This window comes from Nicotiana tabacum, chromosome 1, assembly GCF_000715075.1.
Source record: "Nicotiana tabacum cultivar K326 chromosome 1, ASM71507v2, whole genome shotgun sequence".
Taxonomy (NCBI): Eukaryota; Viridiplantae; Streptophyta; class Magnoliopsida; order Solanales; family Solanaceae; genus Nicotiana; species Nicotiana tabacum.
This window is the reverse complement of record NC_134080.1, coordinates 28,766,233-28,791,426: the sequence shown is the minus strand read 5'-3', so window position 1 is coordinate 28,791,426 and position 25,194 is coordinate 28,766,233. Positions and strand designations below refer to the sequence as shown.

Genomic DNA, 25,194 nt, shown 5'->3' with positions numbered 1-25,194 from the left:
CATACATCCTGAGAGCAAGGATGGCTTTCATACGTAGACACCATTTCTCATAATTATCTTTTGTCAGACGGGGGTACTGAAAAGATAGCGGACTATTATTTGCCATGACTCTGATACCACATTGTTGGGATAAAATAAATAATCCCGCCCAGGAATAATATCCACAGCAAATAATAATAACACAAGAGAGTAACAATGACACCAAATATTTTAGCGGGATAAAATACAATATCCGAGTGTAGCAATATTACCACTATAATATTACAACTCAGTAGTGTCAAGAGACTACTACAACTTTAAAAAAAATAACACTCTTTATTTAACACACCTCACTACAATATTACTACCACTCACTAGTTATCTCACAGACAACAATCTATGGATTACTCTCTCTAACTTCTATTGTTTCTCTCTTATTTTGGTGTATTTTAAAAGAGAAATGAAGCCTGCTATTTATAGGCACATTTTCACCAACCAAACCAATTTGATTGGTTAATCAATGTGCAAATTCCAGCAGCCCAATCTTGAAAAATCTGAAGTTTTTTTTTCTTTCGTCCATCACTCCTCTTCCTTTTATTCAATGTAGTAGGTGAGTCAATCACTCCTCTTTCTTTTTCTTTTATTCAATGTAGTAGGTATGGACTCCACACTTCAAAGATATATTCCATGGTTTTTATGGCAATTACTAAGAAATTAATCTAAACAACACAAACAACAACAAAGCCCAATGTAATCCTACAAGTAGGGTCTGGAGAGGGTAGTATTTATGAAGACCTTATCCGTACCTTCAAGAAGGCAAAAAGGTTATTTCCAGTAGACCATCAGATTAGGAAAGGTAAAAGGAAGGGCAACAACAAGCACACCAGTCAGAAAACCGAAGCGATACAAAACTAACACTAGGTACTACAATCAGAAAAACCGAAATAAAAGCAACAACAAGTAATAACGAAAGTCAAGAATACGAAAATACACAAATGACACTAAGTCATGTACTAAAGTTATTGTTACAAACAAGGACAAAGCTCGGGTACCTAACTTTTTACCTTTATTCTCAACCTCCATACCTTCCTATCCATGGTCATATCCTTAGTAAGCTGGAGCAGCGTCATATCTTGCCTAATCACCTCTCCCCCATACTTCTTCGACCTGCCTATACCTCTCCTCAGGCCCTCCAGGACCAACCTCTTGCACCTCCTCACTGGTGCATATGAGCCTCTCCTCTTCACATACTCGAACCATCTAAATCTCGTCTCCCGCATCTTGTCATCCACCGGGGCCACGCTCACGGCTCACCTTGTCCCGAATATTTCATTTCTAATTCTATCTAACGTGGTATGCTTGCACATACTTCTCAACATACTCATTTCAGCCACCTACATATTTTGGACATGGAAGTTCTGGACAAGCCACCACTCCACCCCATACAACATAGTCGGTCTAACTACCGCGCTATAGAACTTACTTTTATGTTTTGGTGGCACATTCTTATCACACAAAACACCAAAAGCGAGCCTTCATTTCATCCACCTCGCCCCAACACGATGTGTAACATCCTCGTCGATCTCTCGATTTCCTTGTATAACTGACCCAAGGTACTTGAAACTTTCTCTCCTAGGGTTGCCTTGAGAATCAAGCCTCACGTCCTTGTCCACTACCTGAGTCGCACCACTTAAATTGCACTCCAAGTATTCTGTCTTGGTCCTACTCAACTTGAAACCTTTAGACTCGGGGTATACCTCCAAACCTCTAACGTCTTGTTAACACCGCCTCGCGTCTCGTCAATCAGTACAATGCCATTTACAAATAACATGCACCACAGCACATCCCCTGAATATGGCGCGTCAGTGCATCCATCACCAGGGCAAATAATAAGAAATTAACCTAAAGAAGAATAATAATAAGGTAAAATTATGGCAGACGTTGTTAGATCTTCTGATTGTTTGCCTATCATGACTTCTCCTCCCACATAGGAAATTTATGGGATTGCGGACTGCCTTCGATGACAGGTAAAATTAATTATAAGTTAATCCTTACTTTAATTGCAAACTCATCATTGTCCACTTTTGAGAAGCCTTTTCTCCATTGCTTCCAAGTATCTCTTCGTGGAAAAAACCGAAAACACTGCTAAGCCATCACGACACCATTCTCATGTTTGTTATCACTCAAAATTCAAAAAAGAAAAAGAAAAAAAAACTTTCGCTTGAGAACAAATCAGAAGTGTGTAATGGTGGATCAACAGGAATAGTTACCTCTGACTTTGTAATAATTATTGAGAAGGAAAAAAAAGGAAATTTCAAGAAAAGGAAAGTAAATACTATGCTTATAACCACATATGCTTTAACTTTTTCAATAGATCCTTCATTTCTTCACAATAATCTTCAAATAAATTACATTAACAAAACAGTGGAATATAAGGGAAAATGAAGATTCTTTTGGGTATATCCACGTATAAATGAAGAGCAAGTCTTGTTTTTTAGTTATAGGCTACACGGTTAATTTTTGTGGAGGTTGCATTATTTTTGCAAAACAGAACCACTCATTGATTACCACCACAAATATGGCTGAGAATTTAGTGCGGAAAGAAGACAGAAACTTCACTTTCGCCCATTATTCTTTTGACTAGGTTACATTGCTTTCATACCTTATTGCTCAGTCCAAGAAGGTATACAAAGTAACTGAAACTTGAGAAATATCTTGAAATTTAACATCTTAGAAATATCTAAAAGAATTGTGGCAACCCTTTTTTTGCAAATAATATCTTAGAGTTGCATACCAGTAAATACTTGAGGTCATTAAAATTTGAACTCGTACATGACGATTCAAATTGTGACCACTTAGTCAATGGATGCACCTCCTGAGGACTGGAGAGTAATTCATTCTTTTCAGATTTACTTTAACTTATAAAAAGAGGACTTCTTTTCATGCTTTTCGGCCAGTAACGCAATTTTCTAGTGCTTCTATAAGTATTATGTAAGCAGATCTGTAATAAAAAGGTAGAAAAACCTGGAAACTACATAAAATTAGTTTTTTTATAAGGTAATAAATTACATTAAAAAGGGCAAAAACATGCCCATATACAAGGAGTATACCGAAAAGTAGAAAACCTTACAAGAACTACCTCAAAATATTGGACATGCAACATGGGCGACTACTTTATTTTCAAGAAATTAACTTATATACACGGATAACGTAAATAATTTTTAGACAATTAATAAAGATTTACATGTTGTAGCATATGTCTGCCTTCTTTTTCAAGTGATTAGTTTCACTTATTATGGACAATTAAATTCTATTTTCAATCAGAATAAGATTGTTATTTCTCATAACTGTCTCTTTTTCTTTTATCAGGTAAAATGCCTTTCTCTTAACTCTTTTAACAGCTGAAAACAGAAGAATTGAAAAAGTAATTTCACAATAAGTCCCCTCCTATATTAAATGCTAGTAATATTTAGAGGAAAGCATACGATATAATCTCCGACTCTCTGTATAATTTGACTATATTTATTTCACATTTAAATGAATTTCTATTTTTTTTCTTTTTCTTGCCATCATTCCTATTGACGTCGGCAACGTTATACGTTATATTATTGAGGACACAACGGTTAATAAAATGCAGTTATATCATATATGTGTCACCACGTCAAGTAGAAGACAGACCTTGAAAAAGTACGCCGACTTGTTTTAAACCTTTGCACCTTTTTTGGAATATCTAAATAGAGCCCACCAAATTTGTCTCCTTTATGAATCATGCACCTGAAACCTTCAGGATCTTGCTTTATAAATATGCAAGTATACAACCACAACTTCATCAATTCTTACATCTTCTATTATCAAAAACAGCAAGTCTTACATTTTCTATTTTAAAAAAAAACAAATGACTTTAGCAGTTCATTCTTCAACTTCTTTTATCAATATAAAAGAAACCAAAGGTATTAAAACACCTGATGATTTCTTAGGCATGGTTTCGTTTGCACAAACGAAGCCATCTTGCCTTCTCATAACAAAGAGTTCCATGCAAGAAGCTCACCTCTCTCATGAGAGAGTTATCGGTAATCCCATAGAAGGGAGGAAAAATGAGAAAAGAGAAAAACTTCATGTGCTAACAACTACTCACAGCAATAACAGTACAGCAGTACCTGTTTTTGTGATGCTGCCACTTGATACCGTAACCATGGGAGGGAAATTGAACAAGCCGCGATTGATGAATGCGAGTTTGATTGCCTTGAGAAGTGCTGGAGTTGAAGGAGTAATGGTGGATGCTTGGTGGGGTTTGGTTGAAAAAGATGGACCCCATAAGTATAACTGGGAAGGTTATGCTGAGCTTGTCAAGATGTGTAAAGAACATGGCTTGAAACTTCAAGTTGTCATGTCTTTTCACCAGTGTGGTGGAAATGTTGGAGACTCTTGCAGGTACTAATAAAATGCAGTTTATGTATTATGCTTGAATAAATATTCAATTACACCATATCTGGCTTTATCACAATCTGTATTCTGCTCTATTTCCATTTGGCTCTAATAAGCTGCTAGTATTATAGAGAGAGTAAATCTTCAACCCCAACAATCTACTGTAGTAATACACCATTATTTGCATAGATCATGAAATATCTAGTTAGGTTATGATAAACTAGGAAGTTTACCATTTCTGTTCTCATATTCACAAATCACAACACCAGTAAGGCAATTCCTGTCATCTTAGTAGTGTTTCCCAAAGCTTTTAAAGGGAATAGACAATTATTATTTTTCTCAAATAATCCAATACCCCTATAGAATCTCAGCTTTCTTCAAGTTCTCAGTCCTTGCATGAAATGGTTAACAAAATTATAATCTTTGGCAAAAGACAGTCTGCTGCAATCCAAAGTAATACTTAATAGCTTACAAGTGAATACTTCAAGTGAAACTGGAATTTCTTCTCGCTATTCAGAATCATAGTTCTAGAAGAAATCAAACTGTCGCTAAAAATTGTAGTGAATTTTGCAGTATTCCCCTACCTCCGTGGGTACTTGAAGATATCGGGAAGAATCCAGATCTCGTCTACACAGATAGATCAGGCAGGAGAAATCCAGAGTATATTTCCTTAGGTTGTGATATGTTACCAGTACTCAATGGAAGGACACCCATTCAGGTATACGCTGACTATATGAGGAGCTTCAGAGAAAGATTCAACGATTACTTGGGAGATGTCATAGTGGTAAGACTTCTGCTATACAATCACATAACCAATATTATTTACTTCAATAGGAGACTTCCTACTAATCTACCAAACTCTAAAGCAACAGTAACTGAAAAGAACAAGCACAAGCTTTAGAAAAATAAACACACAGCATGCAAAAGATAACCTAGTGTTTTTATCTCCGCTAGGATTTGAATCTGAAACCTCATGGTTCTCAAAATATTTCATTGGCCACTAGGCCACACCCTTGGGTGTTATACTCCTATTATATTTTCCAAGCTAAAATGGTAGGAAAACTTGAAATTGACATTCTATTTTCTTCTACAGGAGATTCAAGTGGGATTGGGTCCGTGTGGGGAGCTAAGATATCCATCCTATCCGGAAAGCAATGGTACTTGGAGATTTCCTGGAATTGGAGAATTCCAGAACTATGACAAGGTAACTTTTTGCATCTATTGTCAGAGATATTAATAAAATCGTTTTTCCTTACATAAGTAAATCTCAGAAAAAAATAGAAAGACCTTCAGAAGCTGGAAAAAATAAACTAACTTCTTTTTTGTCAACACAGTACATGAGAGCTTCATTGGCAGCATCTGCCAAGGCGGCAGGAAAGGATGACTGGGGCCAGGGAGGGCCTCATGACTCAGGAAAGTACAACCAATTTCCTGAGGATACTGGATTTTTCCAAAATGATGGAACATGGAACAGTGAATATGGAAAATTCTTCCTAGAGTGGTATTCAGGAAAGCTACTGGAGCATGGCGACAGGATCCTAGGAGCAGCAGAAAGTATATACCAAGGAACTGGGGCTAAACTATCTGGAAAGGTAGCTGGGATTCATTGGCATTACAATACTAGATCACATGCTGCAGAGCTAACAGCAGGATACTACAATACGAGAGACACAAATGGGTATCTACCTATTGCACGTATGTTCGGGAAACATCATGTTGTATTTAACTTTACATGTATGGAAATGAGGGATGGTGAACAGCCCCAGAGTGCAAATTGCTCACCAGAAGGCTTAGTTCGACAAGTAAAAAAAGCAACTAGAACTTCTGAAGTAGAACTTGCTGGAGAAAATGCTCTAGAGAGGTATGATGGTGGAGCATATTCTCAAGTTTTGGCAACAAGCAGGTCAGATTCTGGAAATGCATTGAGCGCATTTACATTCCTAAGAATGAACAAACGCTTGTTTGAGCCAGAAAATTGGCAGAATTTAGGGCAATTCGTGAAAAGCATGTCAGAAGGAGGCCGAAATGCTAGACGTCCAGAGTGTGACTCAAGCAGGGCAGACCTCTATGTAGGATTTATCAAAAAGACTCATTCTATGAAAGTTCAAGAGATAGCACTAGTGTAAAGATATGTATATGTATAGAGGTAATATGGTCATCCCATTGTAGGTTAGCAGAGAACAGTGGCAAAAAGTATTAAAGTGCCATTACTCATAGCACCTAAAAGAGTCCACAAGAATTTGAGCCTGTGTCTGAAACTAAACTATAGACGACAAGAAAAAGAAGCTTCGTCTGTCAATCTTCCCCATTCTGGTTCAGAGGTTGTGAAGCTCCGGGGCATTGGGATGATGAGACAGCATCATACAAGGATTTGAATGAGCATATTCTTTTCTTTGTACAAATCAATAATTTTCTGCCTTCCACGTTTATTATTGTAATAAAGGAGCTAATAATATTGCTTCCTATACATGCATTTTCCTGTTAATATTTCTGCTTTCTTCCTTCGAGGTATCAATTATCAGCGAGCAACTTACTTGAGTGTCTGATAAACATATCACTAGTTCAATTTTCAAGCAGAGAAGATCACCACTACCCCAATCCTTTGCAGATAATCATTTAACAGAACAATCCATGCATGCTGAAAGATTACAAACATATCAGCAATATGGTGAAAAGTCAGGCTTCAGAGCCCTCACAAAATTACTTTTGACCTCTTAGCAATATATATTTAGCCATGTTTATGAATATTTGAAAAGATTATTGAACAAAGTCCACCCATTAATGATATTTGTCAGCACTTATGTTGTCTTCTCAGCCGTTAAAGAAAATTTAAAGATCATGAGAGTTTTTGTAACAAAGGAAAAGAAACAGGTACTGTACAAAAAAATTCACAACTGACAGCAATATCGACTTGCCTTATACATGGTGTACAGCCTATGTACTTCATGTTGGGATAAAATAAATAATCCCGCCCAGGAATAATATCCACAGCAAATAATAATAACACAAGAGAGTAACAATGATACCAAATATTTTAGCTATATAAAATACAATATCCGAGTGTAGCAATATTACCACTATAATATTACAACTCAGTAGTGTCAAGAGACTACTACAACTTTGAAAGAAATAACACTCTTTACTTAACACACCTCACTACAATATTATTACCACTCACTAGTTATCTCACAGACAACAATCTGTGGATTACTCTCTCTAACTTTTATTGTTTCTCTCTTATTTTGGTGTATTTTAAAGGAGAAATGAAGCCTGCTATTTATAGGCACATTTTCACCAACCAAACCAATTTGATTGGTTAATCAATGTGCAAATTCCAGCCCAATCTTGAAAAATCTTAAGTTTTTTTTTTCTTCCGTCCATCACTCCTCTTCCTTTTATTCAATGTAGTAGGTGAGTCAATCACTCCTCTTTCTTTTTCTTTTATTCAATGTAGTAGGTATGGACTCCACAAATCTCTCCCTTAATTTTGATTTTTTTTCTTCATTCCAAGTCTTGATCTCAATCTTTGAAAATCTTCAAACTTGAGAGCCTTTGTGAAGATATCTGCAACTTGATCATGAGACTTCACATATTTGAGCTCGACTTCCTTCTTCGCAATGCACTCTCTGATGAAATGATACCTTGTATCTATATGCTTGCTTCGATCATGATACACTGGATTCTTCGCGAGTGCCTGTGCCGATTTGTTATCAATACAAATCTCTGTAGCTTCCATTTGTGGCAAATTGAGCTCCTTCAATAATCTTCTTAGCCAAATAGCATGACAGGTACATGATGTTGCTGCTATATATTCGGCTTCACAAGTCGAGAGAGTAACAATGGACTGTTTCTTTGAACTCCAAGAAATAACACAATCACCCAAGAAAAATACAAAACCAGTTGTACTTTTTCTATCATCAATATCTCCCGCATAATCACTATCACAAAATCCCATAAGACTGAAATCACTAGAAGAAGAATAAAATAGCCCAAAGTCAATCGTACCTTTTAGGTAGCGAAGAATTCTTCTAGTGACCTTCAAGTGAGTAGAGGTAGGAGCCTCCATGAACCGGCTAACTACTCCAACTGCAAAGAGTTTATCTGGCCTGGTACAAGTCAAGTACCTCAAACTTCCCACAAGACTTTTGAAGAATGTGGGATCCACTTTTTCTCCTTCATCAAACTTGGACAATTTTGTCCCACTTTCCATCGGTGTGTTCACGGGGTTGCAATCGAGCATGTTGAACTTCTTCAATATCTCCTTTGTATAGCTTTCTTGAGAGATAAAAATTCCATCCTCCATCTGCTTCACTTCTAGGCCCAGGTAATATGACATGGGCCCTACGTCTGTCATCTCGAACTCACGGGACATATCTTTCTTGAAAGCTTCAAACAAACTTGGGTTATTACCCGTGAAAATAAGATCATCAACATAAAGACAAACAAGTAAGATATCTCCATTAGTATGAACTTTAAGGTAAAGAGCATATTCATGGAGACAACGAGTAAACCCATTGTCTTGAAAATATTTGTCGATGCAACTATTCCACGCTCGCGGGGCTTGCTTTAATCCATATAAAGCTTTCTTCAACCGCAACACTTTATCTTCATGGTTTTTGACCACGAAGCCCAATGGTTGTTCAACATAGACTTCTTCTTCAAGATAGTCATTCAAGAAGGCTGACTTGACATCTAGTTGATGTATCTTCCACTTCATTTGTGGCGCCAAAGAGATCAGCAAACGAATTGTCTCCATGCGGGCAACAGGTGCATAGACTTCTTCATAGTCAATGCCTTGCCTTTGCTTGTAGCCTTTAGCCACAAGTCGTGCCTTGTATTTCTCCACATCTCCATCAACATTCTTCTTTATTTTGTATACCCATTTCACTCCAATTGCTCGATGACCCTTGGGAAGAGTTGTTAACTCCCAAGTGTTGTTCTTCTCTATTGACTTGATCTCCTCCTCCATGGCTTGTCTCCACCTTTGTCTGTAACAGCTTCATCAAAGTTCATTGGTTCACTGTCAGCAAAGAGACAATATAAAAAATCAAAATTAGTAACTTCTTCAGTGTCATCATAGATCTCTTGAATGCTCCTTATCCTTTGCGGCTGTTCATTTGAACTTTCTTGAGAAGAGGGAGATGCAACATTTGTTGGAGAAGAAGGTAGAGTTGTGTCCTGCACAGGTTCCACGGTCTCAGGGTCTTCTTCATCACCAAAGTATGGAAGAAAATCATATGAAGTTTCTTCCTCAGCTTCCCAATTCCATTCCAGTTCTTCATCAAATTCAACATCACGACTTACCACCACCTTACCACTACTTGGGTTGTATAGCTTGTAGCCTTTTGAACTCGTATCATAGCCAACAAACACATGCTTGACACTTCGATCGTCAAGCTTTGCTCTCCCTTGATGTGGCACATGAGCATAGGCTATGCTCCCAAAGATTCTTAAGTGCTTGACACTTGGCTTTCTTCCACTCCATGCTTCTTGAGGGGTTTGATCTCTAACATTTCTTGTTGGAGACCTGTTATTCAAATAAACTGCACAAGAAACAGGTTCGGCCCAAAATTCCTTAGGCATACTTTTAGCTTTCAACATACATCTAGCCATTAAGAATCGTTTGATTCTTTCTCTCTGCAATACCATTTTGTTGAGGTGAATAAGGTACCGTTAGAGGGCGGCGAATTCCATGAAGTTGACATAAGTCATTAAATTAGTTTGAGGTGAATTCGCCTCCTCTATCGGACCTTAGAGCTTTAATTTCATAGCCACTTTCTTTCTCCACAAGTACTTTGAAATTTTTAAAAACAGCAAAAGCTTCAGATTTTTGGTTCAAGAAATAAACCCAAGTCTTTCTACTAAAGTCATCAATGAAAAGCAGAAAGTATTTTCTTTTACCAAAAGAAGGTGGATTGATTGATCCACACACATCAGTGTGGACAAGCTGGAGCGGCTTGGTTGATCTTGACATGGCCTCCTTTGGAAAACTCCTCCTTGCATGTTTTCCAAGAAGATAAGTTTCACACAATTGATTGGGATGGTTAATTGATGGTATCCCATGCACCATGTTCTTTTCTCCCATTGATTTGAGCGCTTCAAAATTTAAGTGCCCAAATCGCATGTGCCAACACCATGATTCATCTTGCACATTAGCCTTCAAACACTTTGCATCAATTGTTTTAAGATTCAGAGAAAACAATCTATTCTTTGCCATATGCACTTTAGCAATTAGAATTCCACTTAAATCTCTAAGCCAAAGATGCATATTTTTCATGTAGATGTCATATTCCTTTTCAAGAAGTTGGCCCAAACTTAAAATATTACTTTTTAATTTTGGCACATAATAAATATCTTGAATTAACTTGTGACTACCATCTTTACAGGAAATCAGAATCGTACATATCCCTTCGATTTGAACCTTTGAGGTATCTCCAAAGGACACATTACCTCTCACTGTTTTATTGATCTCCACAAACTTCTCTTTGCATCCACACATATGATTGCTTGCTCCATTGTCCAAATACCACGAGTTGCAATCATCTCTGTCTTCTTCCTTGAGTGTCATCAACAACGTTGACTCATTTTCTTCTTTCTTGTCGTCAACAAGGTTAGCCTTTTCTTTAACATTGCTACGACATTCCCAAGAGTAATGGCCAAATTTATGACAATTATAACATTCAATTTTTGATTTGTCATACCTTTGTCCATTATTTTCTTGGTAGTATCCACGTCCTCTTCCTCCTCTTTGTCCACGACCACGACCTCTAAATGTTTGGTGGATTTTAACTTCATTGTTGAAGTTATTACCATTACTTCTTCCTCTTCCATGACCTCCTCGACCTCGGCGTCGTCCTCATCCGTTTCCTCGATAGCTTGTTTCACCTACATAATCCTTGAAGGATGCCTGAGTTTTAAGAAGTTGCTCCAATGGTACTTCTTGTCTCCTTTTGATCTTTTCTTCGTGGGCCTGTAAAGAACCTTCCAATTGCTCCACCATCATAGAGTCTAAATCTTTAGACTCCTCAATAGCACACACCACAAAATCAAATTTAGGTGTTAAAGTGCGAAGGATCTTTTCTACCACACGGACATCTTTTATGTCCTCCCCGTATCTTCTTAGTTGATTTACAACAGCCTTCCCTTTTGAAAAATAATCCGAGATGCATTCGGATTCTTTCATTTTTAAAACTTCAAAATCAGCCCTTAGAGTTTGAAGTTTTACCTTTTTCACCTTGTCAACTCCTTGAAGAGAATTTTGTAAAATCTTCCAAGTTTCCTTTGAGGTGGTAGCATCTGCCACCTTCTCAAACATGGCATCATCCAAACATTGGTGGATGAGCGTGAGGGCTTGTTGATCCTTCTTCCTTGTCTTTGCCAAGACCTCTTTTCATTTTGGGACAGAGCTTCCTCATTATCGGGTTTTGCATACCCTCTGTCTATGATTTCTCATACATCCTGAGAGCAAGGATGGCTTTCATACGTAGACACCATTTCTCATAATTATCTTTTGTCAGACGGGGGTACTGAAAAGATAGCGGACTATTATTTGCCATGACTCTGATACCACATTGTTGGGATAAAATAAATAATCCCGCCCAGGAATAATATCCACAGCAAATAATAATAACACAAGAGAGTAACAATGACACCAAATATTTTAGCGGGATAAAATACAATATCCGAGTGTAGCAATATTACCACTATAATATTACAACTCAGTAGTGTCAAGAGACTACTACAACTTTAAAAAAAATAACACTCTTTATTTAACACACCTCACTACAATATTACTACCACTCACTAGTTATCTCACAGACAACAATCTATGGATTACTCTCTCTAACTTCTATTGTTTCTCTCTTATTTTGGTGTATTTTAAAAGAGAAATGAAGCCTGCTATTTATAGGCACATTTTCACCAACCAAACCAATTTGATTGGTTAATCAATGTGCAAATTCCAGCAGCCCAATCTTGAAAAATCTGAAGTTTTTTTTTCTTTCGTCCATCACTCCTCTTCCTTTTATTCAATGTAGTAGGTGAGTCAATCACTCCTCTTTCTTTTTCTTTTATTCAATGTAGTAGGTATGGACTCCACACTTCAAAGATATATTCCATGGTTTTTATGGCAATTACTAAGAAATTAATCTAAACAACACAAACAACAACAAAGCCCAATGTAATCCTACAAGTAGGGTCTGGAGAGGGTAGTATTTATGAAGACCTTATCCGTACCTTCAAGAAGGCAAAAAGGTTATTTCCAGTAGACCATCAGATTAGGAAAGGTAAAAGGAAGGGCAACAACAAGCACACCAGTCAGAAAACCGAAGCGATACAAAACTAACACTAGGTACTACAATCAGAAAAACCGAAATAAAAGCAACAACAAGTAATAACGAAAGTCAAGAATACGAAAATACACAAATGACACTAAGTCATGTACTAAAGTTATTGTTACAAACAAGGACAAAGCTCGGGTACCTAACTTTTTACCTTTATTCTCAACCTCCATACCTTCCTATCCATGGTCATATCCTTAGTAAGCTGGAGCAGCGTCATATCTTGCCTAATCACCTCTCCCCCATACTTCTTCGACCTGCCTATACCTCTCCTCAGGCCCTCCAGGACCAACCTCTTGCACCTCCTCACTGGTGCATATGAGCCTCTCCTCTTCACATACTCGAACCATCTAAATCTCGTCTCCCGCATCTTGTCATCCACCGGGGCCACGCTCACGGCTCACCTTGTCCCGAATATTTCATTTCTAATTCTATCTAACGTGGTATGCTTGCACATACTTCTCAACATACTCATTTCAGCCACCTACATATTTTGGACATGGAAGTTCTGGACAAGCCACCACTCCACCCCATACAACATAGTCGGTCTAACTACCGCGCTATAGAACTTACTTTTATGTTTTGGTGGCACATTCTTATCACACAAAACACCAAAAGCGAGCCTTCATTTCATCCACCTCGCCCCAACACGATGTGTAACATCCTCGTCGATCTCTCGATTTCCTTGTATAACTGACCCAAGGTACTTGAAACTTTCTCTCCTAGGGTTGCCTTGAGAATCAAGCCTCACGTCCTTGTCCACTACCTGAGTCGCACCACTTAAATTGCACTCCAAGTATTCTGTCTTGGTCCTACTCAACTTGAAACCTTTAGACTCGGGGTATACCTCCAAACCTCTAACGTCTTGTTAACACCGCCTCGCGTCTCGTCAATCAGTACAATGCCATTTACAAATAACATGCACCACAGCACATCCCCTGAATATGGCGCGTCAGTGCATCCATCACCAGGGCAAATAATAAGAAATTAACCTAAAGAAGAATAATAATAAGGTAAAATTATGGCAGACGTTGTTAGATCTTCTGATTGTTTGCCTATCATGACTTCTCCTCCCACATAGGAAATTTATGGGATTGCGGACTGCCTTCGATGACAGGTAAAATTAATTATAAGTTAATCCTTACTTTAATTGCAAACTCATCATTGTCCACTTTTGAGAAGCCTTTTCTCCATTGCTTCCAAGTATCTCTTCGTGGAAAAAACCGAAAACACTGCTAAGCCATCACGACACCATTCTCATGTTTGTTATCACTCAAAATTCAAAAAAGAAAAAGAAAAAAAAACTTTCGCTTGAGAACAAATCAGAAGTGTGTAATGGTGGATCAACAGGAATAGTTACCTCTGACTTTGTAATAATTATTGAGAAGGAAAAAAAAGGAAATTTCAAGAAAAGGAAAGTAAATACTATGCTTATAACCACATATGCTTTAACTTTTTCAATAGATCCTTCATTTCTTCACAATAATCTTCAAATAAATTACATTAACAAAACAGTGGAATATAAGGGAAAATGAAGATTCTTTTGGGTATATCCACGTATAAATGAAGAGCAAGTCTTGTTTTTTAGTTATAGGCTACACGGTTAATTTTTGTGGAGGTTGCATTATTTTTGCAAAACAGAACCACTCATTGATTACCACCACAAATATGGCTGAGAATTTAGTGCGGAAAGAAGACAGAAACTTCACTTTCGCCCATTATTCTTTTGACTAGGTTACATTGCTTTCATACCTTATTGCTCAGTCCAAGAAGGTATACAAAGTAACTGAAACTTGAGAAATATCTTGAAATTTAACATCTTAGAAATATCTAAAAGAATTGTGGCAACCCTTTTTTTGCAAATAATATCTTAGAGTTGCATACCAGTAAATACTTGAGGTCATTAAAATTTGAACTCGTACATGACGATTCAAATTGTGACCACTTAGTCAATGGATGCACCTCCTGAGGACTGGAGAGTAATTCATTCTTTTCAGATTTACTTTAACTTATAAAAAGAGGACTTCTTTTCATGCTTTTCGGCCAGTAACGCAATTTTCTAGTGCTTCTATAAGTATTATGTAAGCAGATCTGTAATAAAAAGGTAGAAAAACCTGGAAACTACATAAAATTAGTTTTTTTATAAGGTAATAAATTACATTAAAAAGGGCAAAAACATGCCCATATACAAGGAGTATACCGAAAAGTAGAAAACCTTACAAGAACTACCTCAAAATATTGGACATGCAACATGGGCGACTACTTTATTTTCAAGAAATTAACTTATATACACGGATAACGTAAATAATTTTTAGACAATTAATAAAGATTTACATGTTGTAGCATATGTCTGCCTTCTTTTTCAAGTGATTAGTTTCACTTATTATGGACAATTAAATTCTATTTTCAATCAGAATAAGATTGTTATTTCTCATAACTGTCTCTTTTTCTTTTATCAGGTAAAATGCCTTTCTCTTAACTCTTTTAACAGCTGAAAACAGAAGAATTGAAAAAGTAATTTCACAATAAGTCCCCTCCTATATTAAATGCTAGTAATATTTAGAGGAAAGCATACGATATAATCTCCGACTCTCTGTATAATTTGACTATATTTATTTCACATTTAAATGAATTTCTATTTTTTTTCTTTTTCTTGCCATCATTCCTATTGACGTCGGCAACGTTATACGTTATATTATTGAGGACACAACGGTTAATAAAATGCAGTTATATCATATATGTGTCACCACGTCAAGTAGAAGACAGACCTTGAAAAAGTACGCCGACTTGTTTTAAACCTTTGCACCTTTTTTGGAATATCTAAATAGAGCCCACCAAATTTGTCTCCTTTATGAATCATGCACCTGAAACCTTCAGGATCTTGCTTTATAAATATGCAAGTATACAACCACAACTTCATCAATTCTTACATCTTCTATTATCAAAAACAGCAAGTCTTACATTTTCTATTTTAAAAAAAAACAAATGACTTTAGCAGTTCATTCTTCAACTTCTTTTATCAATATAAAAGAAACCAAAGGTATTAAAACACCTGATGATTTCTTAGGCATGGTTTCGTTTGCACAAACGAAGCCATCTTGCCTTCTCATAACAAAGAGTTCCATGCAAGAAGCTCACCTCTCTCATGAGAGAGTTATCGGTAATCCCATAGAAGGGAGGAAAAATGAGAAAAGAGAAAAACTTCATGTGCTAACAACTACTCACAGCAATAACAGTACAGCAGTACCTGTTTTTGTGATGCTGCCACTTGATACCGTAACCATGGGAGGGAAATTGAACAAGCCGCGATTGATGAATGCGAGTTTGATTGCCTTGAGAAGTGCTGGAGTTGAAGGAGTAATGGTGGATGCTTGGTGGGGTTTGGTTGAAAAAGATGGACCCCATAAGTATAACTGGGAAGGTTATGCTGAGCTTGTCAAGATGTGTAAAGAACATGGCTTGAAACTTCAAGTTGTCATGTCTTTTCACCAGTGTGGTGGAAATGTTGGAGACTCTTGCAGGTACTAATAAAATGCAGTTTATGTATTATGCTTGAATAAATATTCAATTACACCATATCTGGCTTTATCACAATCTGTATTCTGCTCTATTTCCATTTGGCTCTAATAAGCTGCTAGTATTATAGAGAGAGTAAATCTTCAACCCCAACAATCTACTGTAGTAATACACCATTATTTGCATAGATCATGAAATATCTAGTTAGGTTATGATAAACTAGGAAGTTTACCATTTCTGTTCTCATATTCACAAATCACAACACCAGTAAGGCAATTCCTGTCATCTTAGTAGTGTTTCCCAAAGCTTTTAAAGGGAATAGACAATTATTATTTTTCTCAAATAATCCAATACCCCTATAGAATCTCAGCTTTCTTCAAGTTCTCAGTCCTTGCATGAAATGGTTAACAAAATTATAATCTTTGGCAAAAGACAGTCTGCTGCAATCCAAAGTAATACTTAATAGCTTACAAGTGAATACTTCAAGTGAAACTGGAATTTCTTCTCGCTATTCAGAATCATAGTTCTAGAAGAAATCAAACTGTCGCTAAAAATTGTAGTGAATTTTGCAGTATTCCCCTACCTCCGTGGGTACTTGAAGATATCGGGAAGAATCCAGATCTCGTCTACACAGATAGATCAGGCAGGAGAAATCCAGAGTATATTTCCTTAGGTTGTGATATGTTACCAGTACTCAATGGAAGGACACCCATTCAGGTATACGCTGACTATATGAGGAGCTTCAGAGAAAGATTCAACGATTACTTGGGAGATGTCATAGTGGTAAGACTTCTGCTATACAATCACATAACCAATATTATTTACTTCAATAGGAGACTTCCTACTAATCTACCAAACTCTAAAGCAACAGTAACTGAAAAGAACAAGCACAAGCTTTAGAAAAATAAACACACAGCATGCAAAAGATAACCTAGTGTTTTTATCTCCGCTAGGATTTGAATCTGAAACCTCATGGTTCTCAAAATATTTCATTGGCCACTAGGCCACACCCTTGGGTGTTATACTCCTATTATATTTTCCAAGCTAAAATGGTAGGAAAACTTGAAATTGACATTCTATTTTCTTCTACAGGAGATTCAAGTGGGATTGGGTCCGTGTGGGGAGCTAAGATATCCATCCTATCCGGAAAGCAATGGTACTTGGAGATTTCCTGGAATTGGAGAATTCCAGAACTATGACAAGGTAACTTTTTGCATCTATTGTCAGAGATATTAATAAAATCGTTTTTCCTTACATAAGTAAATCTCAGAAAAAAATAGAAAGACCTTCAGAAGCTGGAAAAAATAAACTAACTTCTTTTTTGTCAACACAGTACATGAGAGCTTCATTGGCAGCATCTGCCAAGGCGGCAGGAAAGGATGACTGGGGCCAGGGAGGGCCTCATGACTCAGGAAAGTACAACCAATTTCCTGAGGATACTGGATTTTTCCAAAATGATGGAACATGGAACAGTGAATATGGAAAATTCTTCCTAGAGTGGTATTCAGGAAAGCTACTGGAGCATGGCGACAGGATCCTAGGAGCAGCAGAAAGTATATACCAAGGAACTGGGGCTAAACTATCTGGAAAGGTAGCTGGGATTCATTGGCATTACAATACTAGATCACATGCTGCAGAGCTAACAGCAGGATACTACAATACGAGAGACACAAATGGGTATCTACCTATTGCACGTATGTTCGGGAAACATCATGTTGTATTTAACTTTACATGTATGGAAATGAGGGATGGTGAACAGCCCCAGAGTGCAAATTGCTCACCAGAAGGCTTAGTTCGACAAGTAAAAAAAGCAACTAGAACTTCTGAAGTAGAACTTGCTGGAGAAAATGCTCTAGAGAGGTATGATGGTGGAGCATATTCTCAAGTTTTGGCAACAAGCAGGTCAGATTCTGGAAATGCATTGAGCGCATTTACATTCCTAAGAATGAACAAACGCTTGTTTGAGCCAGAAAATTGGCAGAATTTAGGGCAATTCGTGAAAAGCATGTCAGAAGGAGGCCGAAATGCTAGACGTCCAGAGTGTGACTCAAGCAGGGCAGACCTCTATGTAGGATTTATCAAAAAGACTCATTCTATGAAAGTTCAAGAGATAGCACTAGTGTAAAGATATGTATATGTATAGAGGTAATATGGTCATCCCATTGTAGGTTAGCAGAGAACAGTGGCAAAAAGTATTAAAGTGCCATTACTCATAGCACCTAAAAGAGTCCACAAGAATTTGAGCCTGTGTCTGAAACTAAACTATAGACGACAAGAAAAAGAAGCTTCGTCTGTCAATCTTCCCCATTCTGGTTCAGAGGTTGTGAAGCTCCGGGGCATTGGGATGATGAGACAGCATCATACAAGGATTTGAATGAGCATATTCTTTTCTTTGTACAAATCAATAATTTTCTGCCTTCCACGTTTATTATTGTAATAAAGGAGCTAATAATATTGCTTCCTATACATGCATTTTCCTGTTAATATTTCTGCTTTCTTCCTTCGAGGTATCAATTATCAGCGAGCAACTTACTTGAGTGTCTGATAAACATATCACTAGTTCAATTTTCAAGCAGAGAAGATCACCACTACCCCAATCCTTTGCAGATAATCATTTAACAGAACAATCCATGCATGCTGAAAGATTACAAACATATCAGCAATATGGTGAAAAGTCAGGCTTCAGAGCCCTCACAAAATTACTTTTGACCTCTTAGCAATATATATTTAGCCATGTTTATGAATATTTGAAAAGATTATTGAACAAAGTCCACCCATTAATGATATTTGTCAGCACTTATGTTGTCTTCTCAGCCGTTAAAGAAAATTTAAAGATCATGAGAGTTTTTGTAACAAAGGAAAAGAAACAGGTACTGTACAAAAAAATTCACAACTGACAGCAATATCGACTTGCCTTATACATGGTGTACAGCCTATGTACTTCATGTTGGGATAAAATAAATAATCCCGCCCAGGAATAATATCCACAGCAAATAATAATAACACAAGAGAGTAACAATGATACCAAATATTTTAGCTATATAAAATACAATATCCGAGTGTAGCAATATTACCACTATAATATTACAACTCAGTAGTGTCAAGAGACTACTACAACTTTGAAAGAAATAACACTCTTTACTTAACACACCTCACTACAATATTATTACCACTCACTAGTTATCTCACAGACAACAATCTGTGGATTACTCTCTCTAACTTTTATTGTTTCTCTCTTATTTTGGTGTATTTTAAAGGAGAAATGAAGCCTGCTATTTATAGGCACATTTTCACCAACCAAACCAATTTGATTGGTTAATCAATGTGCAAATTCCAGCCCAATCTTGAAAAATCTTAAGTTTTTTTTTTCTTCCGTCCATCACTCCTCTTCCTTTTATTCAATGTAGTAGGTGAGTCAATCACTCCTCTTTCTTTTTCTTTTATTCAATGTAGTAGGTATGGACTCCACAAATCTCTCCCTTAATTTTGATTTTTTTTCTTCATTCCAAGTCTTGATCTCAATCTTTGAAAATCTTCAAACTTGAGAGCCTTTGTGAAGATATCTGCAACTTGATCATGAGACTTCACATATTTGAGCTCGACTTCCTTCTTCGCAATGCACTCTCTGATGAAATGATACCTTGTATCTATATGCTTGCTTCGATCATGATACACTGGATTCTTCGCGAGTGCCTGTGCCGATTTGTTATCAATACAAATCTCTGTAGCTTCCATTTGTGGCAAATTGAGCTCCTTCAATAATCTTCTTAGCCAAATAGCATGACAGGTACATGATGTTGCTGCTATATATTCGGCTTCACAAGTCGAGAGAGTAACAATGGACTGTTTCTTTGAACTCCAAGAAATAACACAATCACCCAAGAAAAATACAAAACCAGTTGTACTTTTTCTATCATCAATATCTCCCGCATAATCACTATCACAAAATCCCATAAGACTGAAATCACTAGAAGAAGAATAAAATAGCCCAAAGTCAATCGTACCTTTTAGGTAGCGAAGAATTCTTCTAGTGACCTTCAAGTGAGTAGAGGTAGGAGCCTCCATGAACCGGCTAACTACTCCAACTGCAAAGAGTTTATCTGGCCTGGTACAAGTCAAGTACCTCAAACTTCCCACAAGACTTTTGAAGAATGTGGGATCCACTTTTTCTCCTTCATCAAACTTGGACAATTTTGTCCCACTTTCCATCGGTGTGTTCACGGGGTTGCAATCGAGCATGTTGAACTTCTTCAATATCTCCTTTGTATAGCTTTCTTGAGAGATAAAAATTCCATCCTCCATCTGCTTCACTTCTAGGCCCAGGTAATATGACATGGGCCCTACGTCTGTCATCTCGAACTCACGGGACATATCTTTCTTGAAAGCTTCAAACAAACTTGGGTTATTACCCGTGAAAATAAGATCATCAACATAAAGACAAACAAGTAAGATATCTCCATTAGTATGAACTTTAAGGTAAAGAGCATATTCATGGAGACAACGAGTAAACCCATTGTCTTGAAAATATTTGTCGATGCAACTATTCCACGCTCGCGGGGCTTGCTTTAATCCATATAAAGCTTTCTTCAACCGCAACACTTTATCTTCATGGTTTTTGACCACGAAGCCCAATGGTTGTTCAACATAGACTTCTTCTTCAAGATAGTCATTCAAGAAGGCTGACTTGACATCTAGTTGATGTATCTTCCACTTCATTTGTGGCGCCAAAGAGATCAGCAAACGAATTGTCTCCATGCGGGCAACAGGTGCATAGACTTCTTCATAGTCAATGCCTTGCCTTTGCTTGTAGCCTTTAGCCACAAGTCGTGCCTTGTATTTCTCCACATCTCCATCAACATTCTTCTTTATTTTGTATACCCATTTCACTCCAATTGCTCGATGACCCTTGGGAAGAGTTGTTAACTCCCAAGTGTTGTTCTTCTCTATTGACTTGATCTCCTCCTCCATGGCTTGTCTCCACCTTTGTCTGTAACAGCTTCATCAAAGTTCATTGGTTCACTGTCAGCAAAGAGACAATATAAAAAATCAAAATTAGTAACTTCTTCAGTGTCATCATAGATCTCTTGAATGCTCCTTATCCTTTGCGGCTGTTCATTTGAACTTTCTTGAGAAGAGGGAGATGCAACATTTGTTGGAGAAGAAGGTAGAGTTGTGTCCTGCACAGGTTCCACGGTCTCAGGGTCTTCTTCATCACCAAAGTATGGAAGAAAATCATATGAAGTTTCTTCCTCAGCTTCCCAATTCCATTCCAGTTCTTCATCAAATTCAACATCACGACTTACCACCACCTTACCACTACTTGGGTTGTATAGCTTGTAGCCTTTTGAACTCGTATCATAGCCAACAAACACATGCTTGACACTTCGATCGTCAAGCTTTGCTCTCCCTTGATGTGGCACATGAGCATAGGCTATGCTCCCAAAGATTCTTAAGTGCTTGACACTTGGCTTTCTTCCACTCCATGCTTCTTGAGGGGTTTGATCTCTAACATTTCTTGTTGGAGACCTGTTATTCAAATAAACTGCACAAGAAACAGGTTCGGCCCAAAATTCCTTAGGCATACTTTTAGCTTTCAACATACATCTAGCCATTAAGAATCGTTTGATTCTTTCTCTCTGCAATACCATTTTGTTGAGGTGAATAAGGTACCGTTAGAGGGCGGCGAATTCCATGAAGTTGACATAAGTCATTAAATTAGTTTGAGGTGAATTCGCCTCCTCTATCGGACCTTAGAGCTTTAATTTCATAGCCACTTTCTTTCTCCACAAGTACTTTGAAATTTTTAAAAACAGCAAAAGCTTCAGATTTTTGGTTCAAGAAATAAACCCAAGTCTTTCTACTAAAGTCATCAATGAAAAGCAGAAAGTATTTTCTTTTACCAAAAGAAGGTGGATTGATTGATCCACACACATCAGTGTGGACAAGCTGGAGCGGCTTGGTTGATCTTGACATGGCCTCCTTTGGAAAACTCCTCCTTGCATGTTTTCCAAGAAGATAAGTTTCACACAATTGATTGGGATGGTTAATTGATGGTATCCCATGCACCATGTTCTTTTCTCCCATTGATTTGAGCGCTTCAAAATTTAAGTGCCCAAATCGCATGTGCCAACACCATGATTCATCTTGCACATTAGCCTTCAAACACTTTGCATCAATTGTTTTAAGATTCAGAGAAAACAATCTATTCTTTGCCATATGCACTTTAGCAATTAGAATTCCACTTAAATCTCTAAGCCAAAGATGCATATTTTTCATGTAGATGTCATATTCCTTTTCAAGAAGTTGGCCCAAACTTAAAATATTACTTTTTAATTTTGGCACATAATAAATATCTTGAATTAACTTGTGACTACCATCTTTACAGGAAATCAGAATCGTACATATCCCTTCGATTTGAACCTTTGAGGTATCTCCAAAGGACACATTACCTCTCACTGTTTTATTGATCTCCACAAACTTCTCTTTGCATCCACACATATGATTGCTTGCTCCATTGTCCAAATACCACGAGTTGCAATCATCTCTGTCTTCTTCCTTGAGTGTCATCAACAACGTTGACTCATTTTCTTCTTTCTTGTCGTCAACAAGGTTAGCCTTTTCTTTAACATTGCTACGACATTCCCAAGAGTAATGGCCAAATTTATGACAATTATAACATTCAATTTTTGATTTGTCATACCTTTGTCCATTATTTTCTTGGTAGTATCCACGTCCTCTTCCTCCTCTTTGTCCACGACCACGACCTCTAAATGTTTGGTGGATTTTAACTTCATTGTTGAAGTTATTACCATTACTTCTTCCTCTTCCATGACCTCCTCGACCTCGGCGTCGTCCTCATCCGTTTCCTCGATAGCTTGTTTCACCTACATAATCCTTGAAGGATGCCTGAGTTTTAAGAAGTTGCTCCAATGGTACTTCTTGTCTCCTTTTGATCTTTTCTTCGTGGGCCTGTAAAGAACCTTCCAATTGCTCCACCATCATAGAGTCTAAATCTTTAGACTCCTCAATAGCACACACCACAAAATCAAATTTAGGTGTTAAAGTGCGAAGGATCTTTTCTACCACACGGACATGTTAAAGTGCCATACTCATAGCACCTAAAAGAGTCCACAAGAATTTGAACCTGTGTCTGAAACTAAACTATAGACGACAAGAAAAAGAAGCTTAGTGTGTCAATCTTTCCTATTTTGGTCCAGTGATTGCAAAGCTCCGGGTCATTGGAATGATGAGACAGTATCATACAAAGATTTGAATGGGCATGTTCTTTTCTTTGTACTAAAACAACTTTTTTCTGCCTTCTAAGTTTATTATTATTGAAATAAAACACCTCATACAATTGCTTCTTACAGACTTATTTCCCGTTATTATTTCTGCTTTCTTCCTTCGAGGTATTAATTATCAACGAGCAACTTACTTGAGTGTCTGATAAACATATCGCTAGTCCAAAGAACATTTCGAGTAGAGAAGATCACCACTACCCCAATCCTTTGTAGATAACCATTCAATGGAACAACTTATGCTGAAAGATTACAAGCATATCAGCAACATGGTGATAAGTCAGGCTTTAGAGCCTCCGCAGAATTACATTGGACCTCTTAGGAATATCTGTTTAGCCATGTTTAAGAATATTTGACAAGATTATTGAACAAAGTTCACCCATTAAAGATATTTGTCACACATATGTTATCTTCTCAGCCATAACAAAAATGTAAAGATCTTGAGTGTTTTTATAACAAAGGAAACTGAAAAGAAACAGACAGGTACTGTAGAAAAAAATCATAAGTGACAGCAATATCAACTTGTTTTATACATGGTCCACAGCCTATGCACTTCATAGATATATTCCATGGTTTCCAAGAGATTAACCTAAAGCAGAATAATAATACAGCCTACCATGACTTTTCCTCCCACGGAGGAAATTTATGGACTGCGTACTTCCATTCGCCATACTTCTTAACTGAAGCTAGATTTAAAAGCCCAGCCCCCTTCAAACCCTCAGAACCATAAAAACACTATTACCTTCCCCAAAATCTACAGAACTAGAATGTGACTTAGTACTACTTTTAACATGGAACTTTCCCGATAAAGAGCTGCTACTGCAGAATTTTCCATAGTTGCATGGAGTAGGCAAAGTAAAGCAGTAGTCAACAATTGATATCTGATATCTAGCACAATTTCACTACTTCCTTCTCAATGAAGAACATCATTATACAGACTTCTATCTCGATAGTACAGGCAATTTAGTTATCATGAACAAGGAAGTAAATTTTCCAGCAGAGGAACGAGAAAAATATGAAATCTAAGTTGTTGTGACGATCTCAAAGAGCTTTCTACCAAGGTCCAGGTGCCTTCAGTTGTCTCAGCTTCAAGAAGAGATGAGGCACTCATTTTCTTCCATCATGCAAACTTGTGTTATCTTACCTTTCTTTAGCACCTGCAAATTGAAGACTAAGATTAGAAAAGGATTGCTTCTATGAAGATAACAAGATTAGTTCTGGTGATGAAATGTGAATTATTTTAATCAGTTGCAACTATAACTTTGATGGGTTCTTTCATACAAGTCTTGAACCCTTGACAAAATGTGTGGCAATATAAAACCTGCATATCATTTTTCCTCTTAAAATTTGTCATGTCTACAGATGGTATCAAGCAACGTGATCTAGGCGGGACAAAACTTTAAGCCTGGTTGAATGATATTACATAAAGGTCAATGACAACAGCTTCAGGCTAGAAAGCCTTGCTGTGAGACCTAAAATTCGCTGTTTACCTTATGTGAATATCCAGAACTAACTTTCCAGCTCTATTTTAGCGTTTCCTCAGCCACTTCCACCAAAATTTCTAGAAAGCAATACTTTTTCTAACTTGTCCGGGTGATAACTGATAACTAACAAGGAATTTTTTCACTTCAGAATCC

The 25,194-nt window shown here is 37.3% G+C and overlaps 2 protein-coding genes across 2 annotated transcripts; both read left to right on the top strand.

Moving 5' to 3' along the window:
* The first annotated feature begins 3,727 nt into the window (after positions 1 to 3,727).
* LOC142179393 (beta-amylase 3, chloroplastic-like) lies at positions 3,728 to 6,871 on the top strand. Its single transcript, XM_075249233.1, has 4 exons — positions 3,728 to 4,410; positions 4,978 to 5,188; positions 5,498 to 5,608; positions 5,739 to 6,871. Exons 1-4 carry the CDS (start codon positions 3,875 to 3,877, stop codon positions 6,528 to 6,530), a joined length of 1,650 nt encoding a protein of 549 aa, XP_075105334.1. The 5' UTR covers positions 3,728 to 3,874; the 3' UTR covers positions 6,531 to 6,871.
* Positions 6,872 to 15,581: 8,710 nt separating this feature from the next.
* LOC107773095 (beta-amylase 3, chloroplastic) lies at positions 15,582 to 18,725 on the top strand. The gene is made up of 4 exons (XM_016592539.2): positions 15,582 to 16,264; positions 16,832 to 17,042; positions 17,352 to 17,462; positions 17,593 to 18,725. The coding sequence occupies exons 1-4, from the start codon at positions 15,729 to 15,731 to the stop codon at positions 18,382 to 18,384; spliced, it is 1,650 nt and encodes a 549-aa protein (XP_016448025.1). The 5' UTR covers positions 15,582 to 15,728; the 3' UTR covers positions 18,385 to 18,725.
* Positions 18,726 to 25,194: the final 6,469 nt, after the last annotated feature.

What these genes read in the sequence shown, in the direction of transcription:
- LOC142179393 (XM_075249233.1), top strand. Translation starts at nt 3,875, where the DNA reads ATGACTTTAGCAGTTCATTCTTCAACTTCTTTTATCAATATAAAAGAA. An exon ending in ACTTGGGAGATGTCATAGTG is followed by an intron (nt 5,189 to 5,497) that starts GTAAGACTTCTG and finishes TTTCTTCTACAG; the next exon opens with GAGATTCAAGTGGGATTGGG. An exon ending in AATTCCAGAACTATGACAAG is followed by an intron (nt 5,609 to 5,738) that starts GTAACTTTTTGC and finishes TTGTCAACACAG; the next exon opens with TACATGAGAGCTTCATTGGC.
- LOC107773095 (XM_016592539.2), top strand. Translation starts at nt 15,729, where the DNA reads ATGACTTTAGCAGTTCATTCTTCAACTTCTTTTATCAATATAAAAGAA. An exon ending in ACTTGGGAGATGTCATAGTG is followed by an intron (nt 17,043 to 17,351) that starts GTAAGACTTCTG and finishes TTTCTTCTACAG; the next exon opens with GAGATTCAAGTGGGATTGGG. An exon ending in AATTCCAGAACTATGACAAG is followed by an intron (nt 17,463 to 17,592) that starts GTAACTTTTTGC and finishes TTGTCAACACAG; the next exon opens with TACATGAGAGCTTCATTGGC.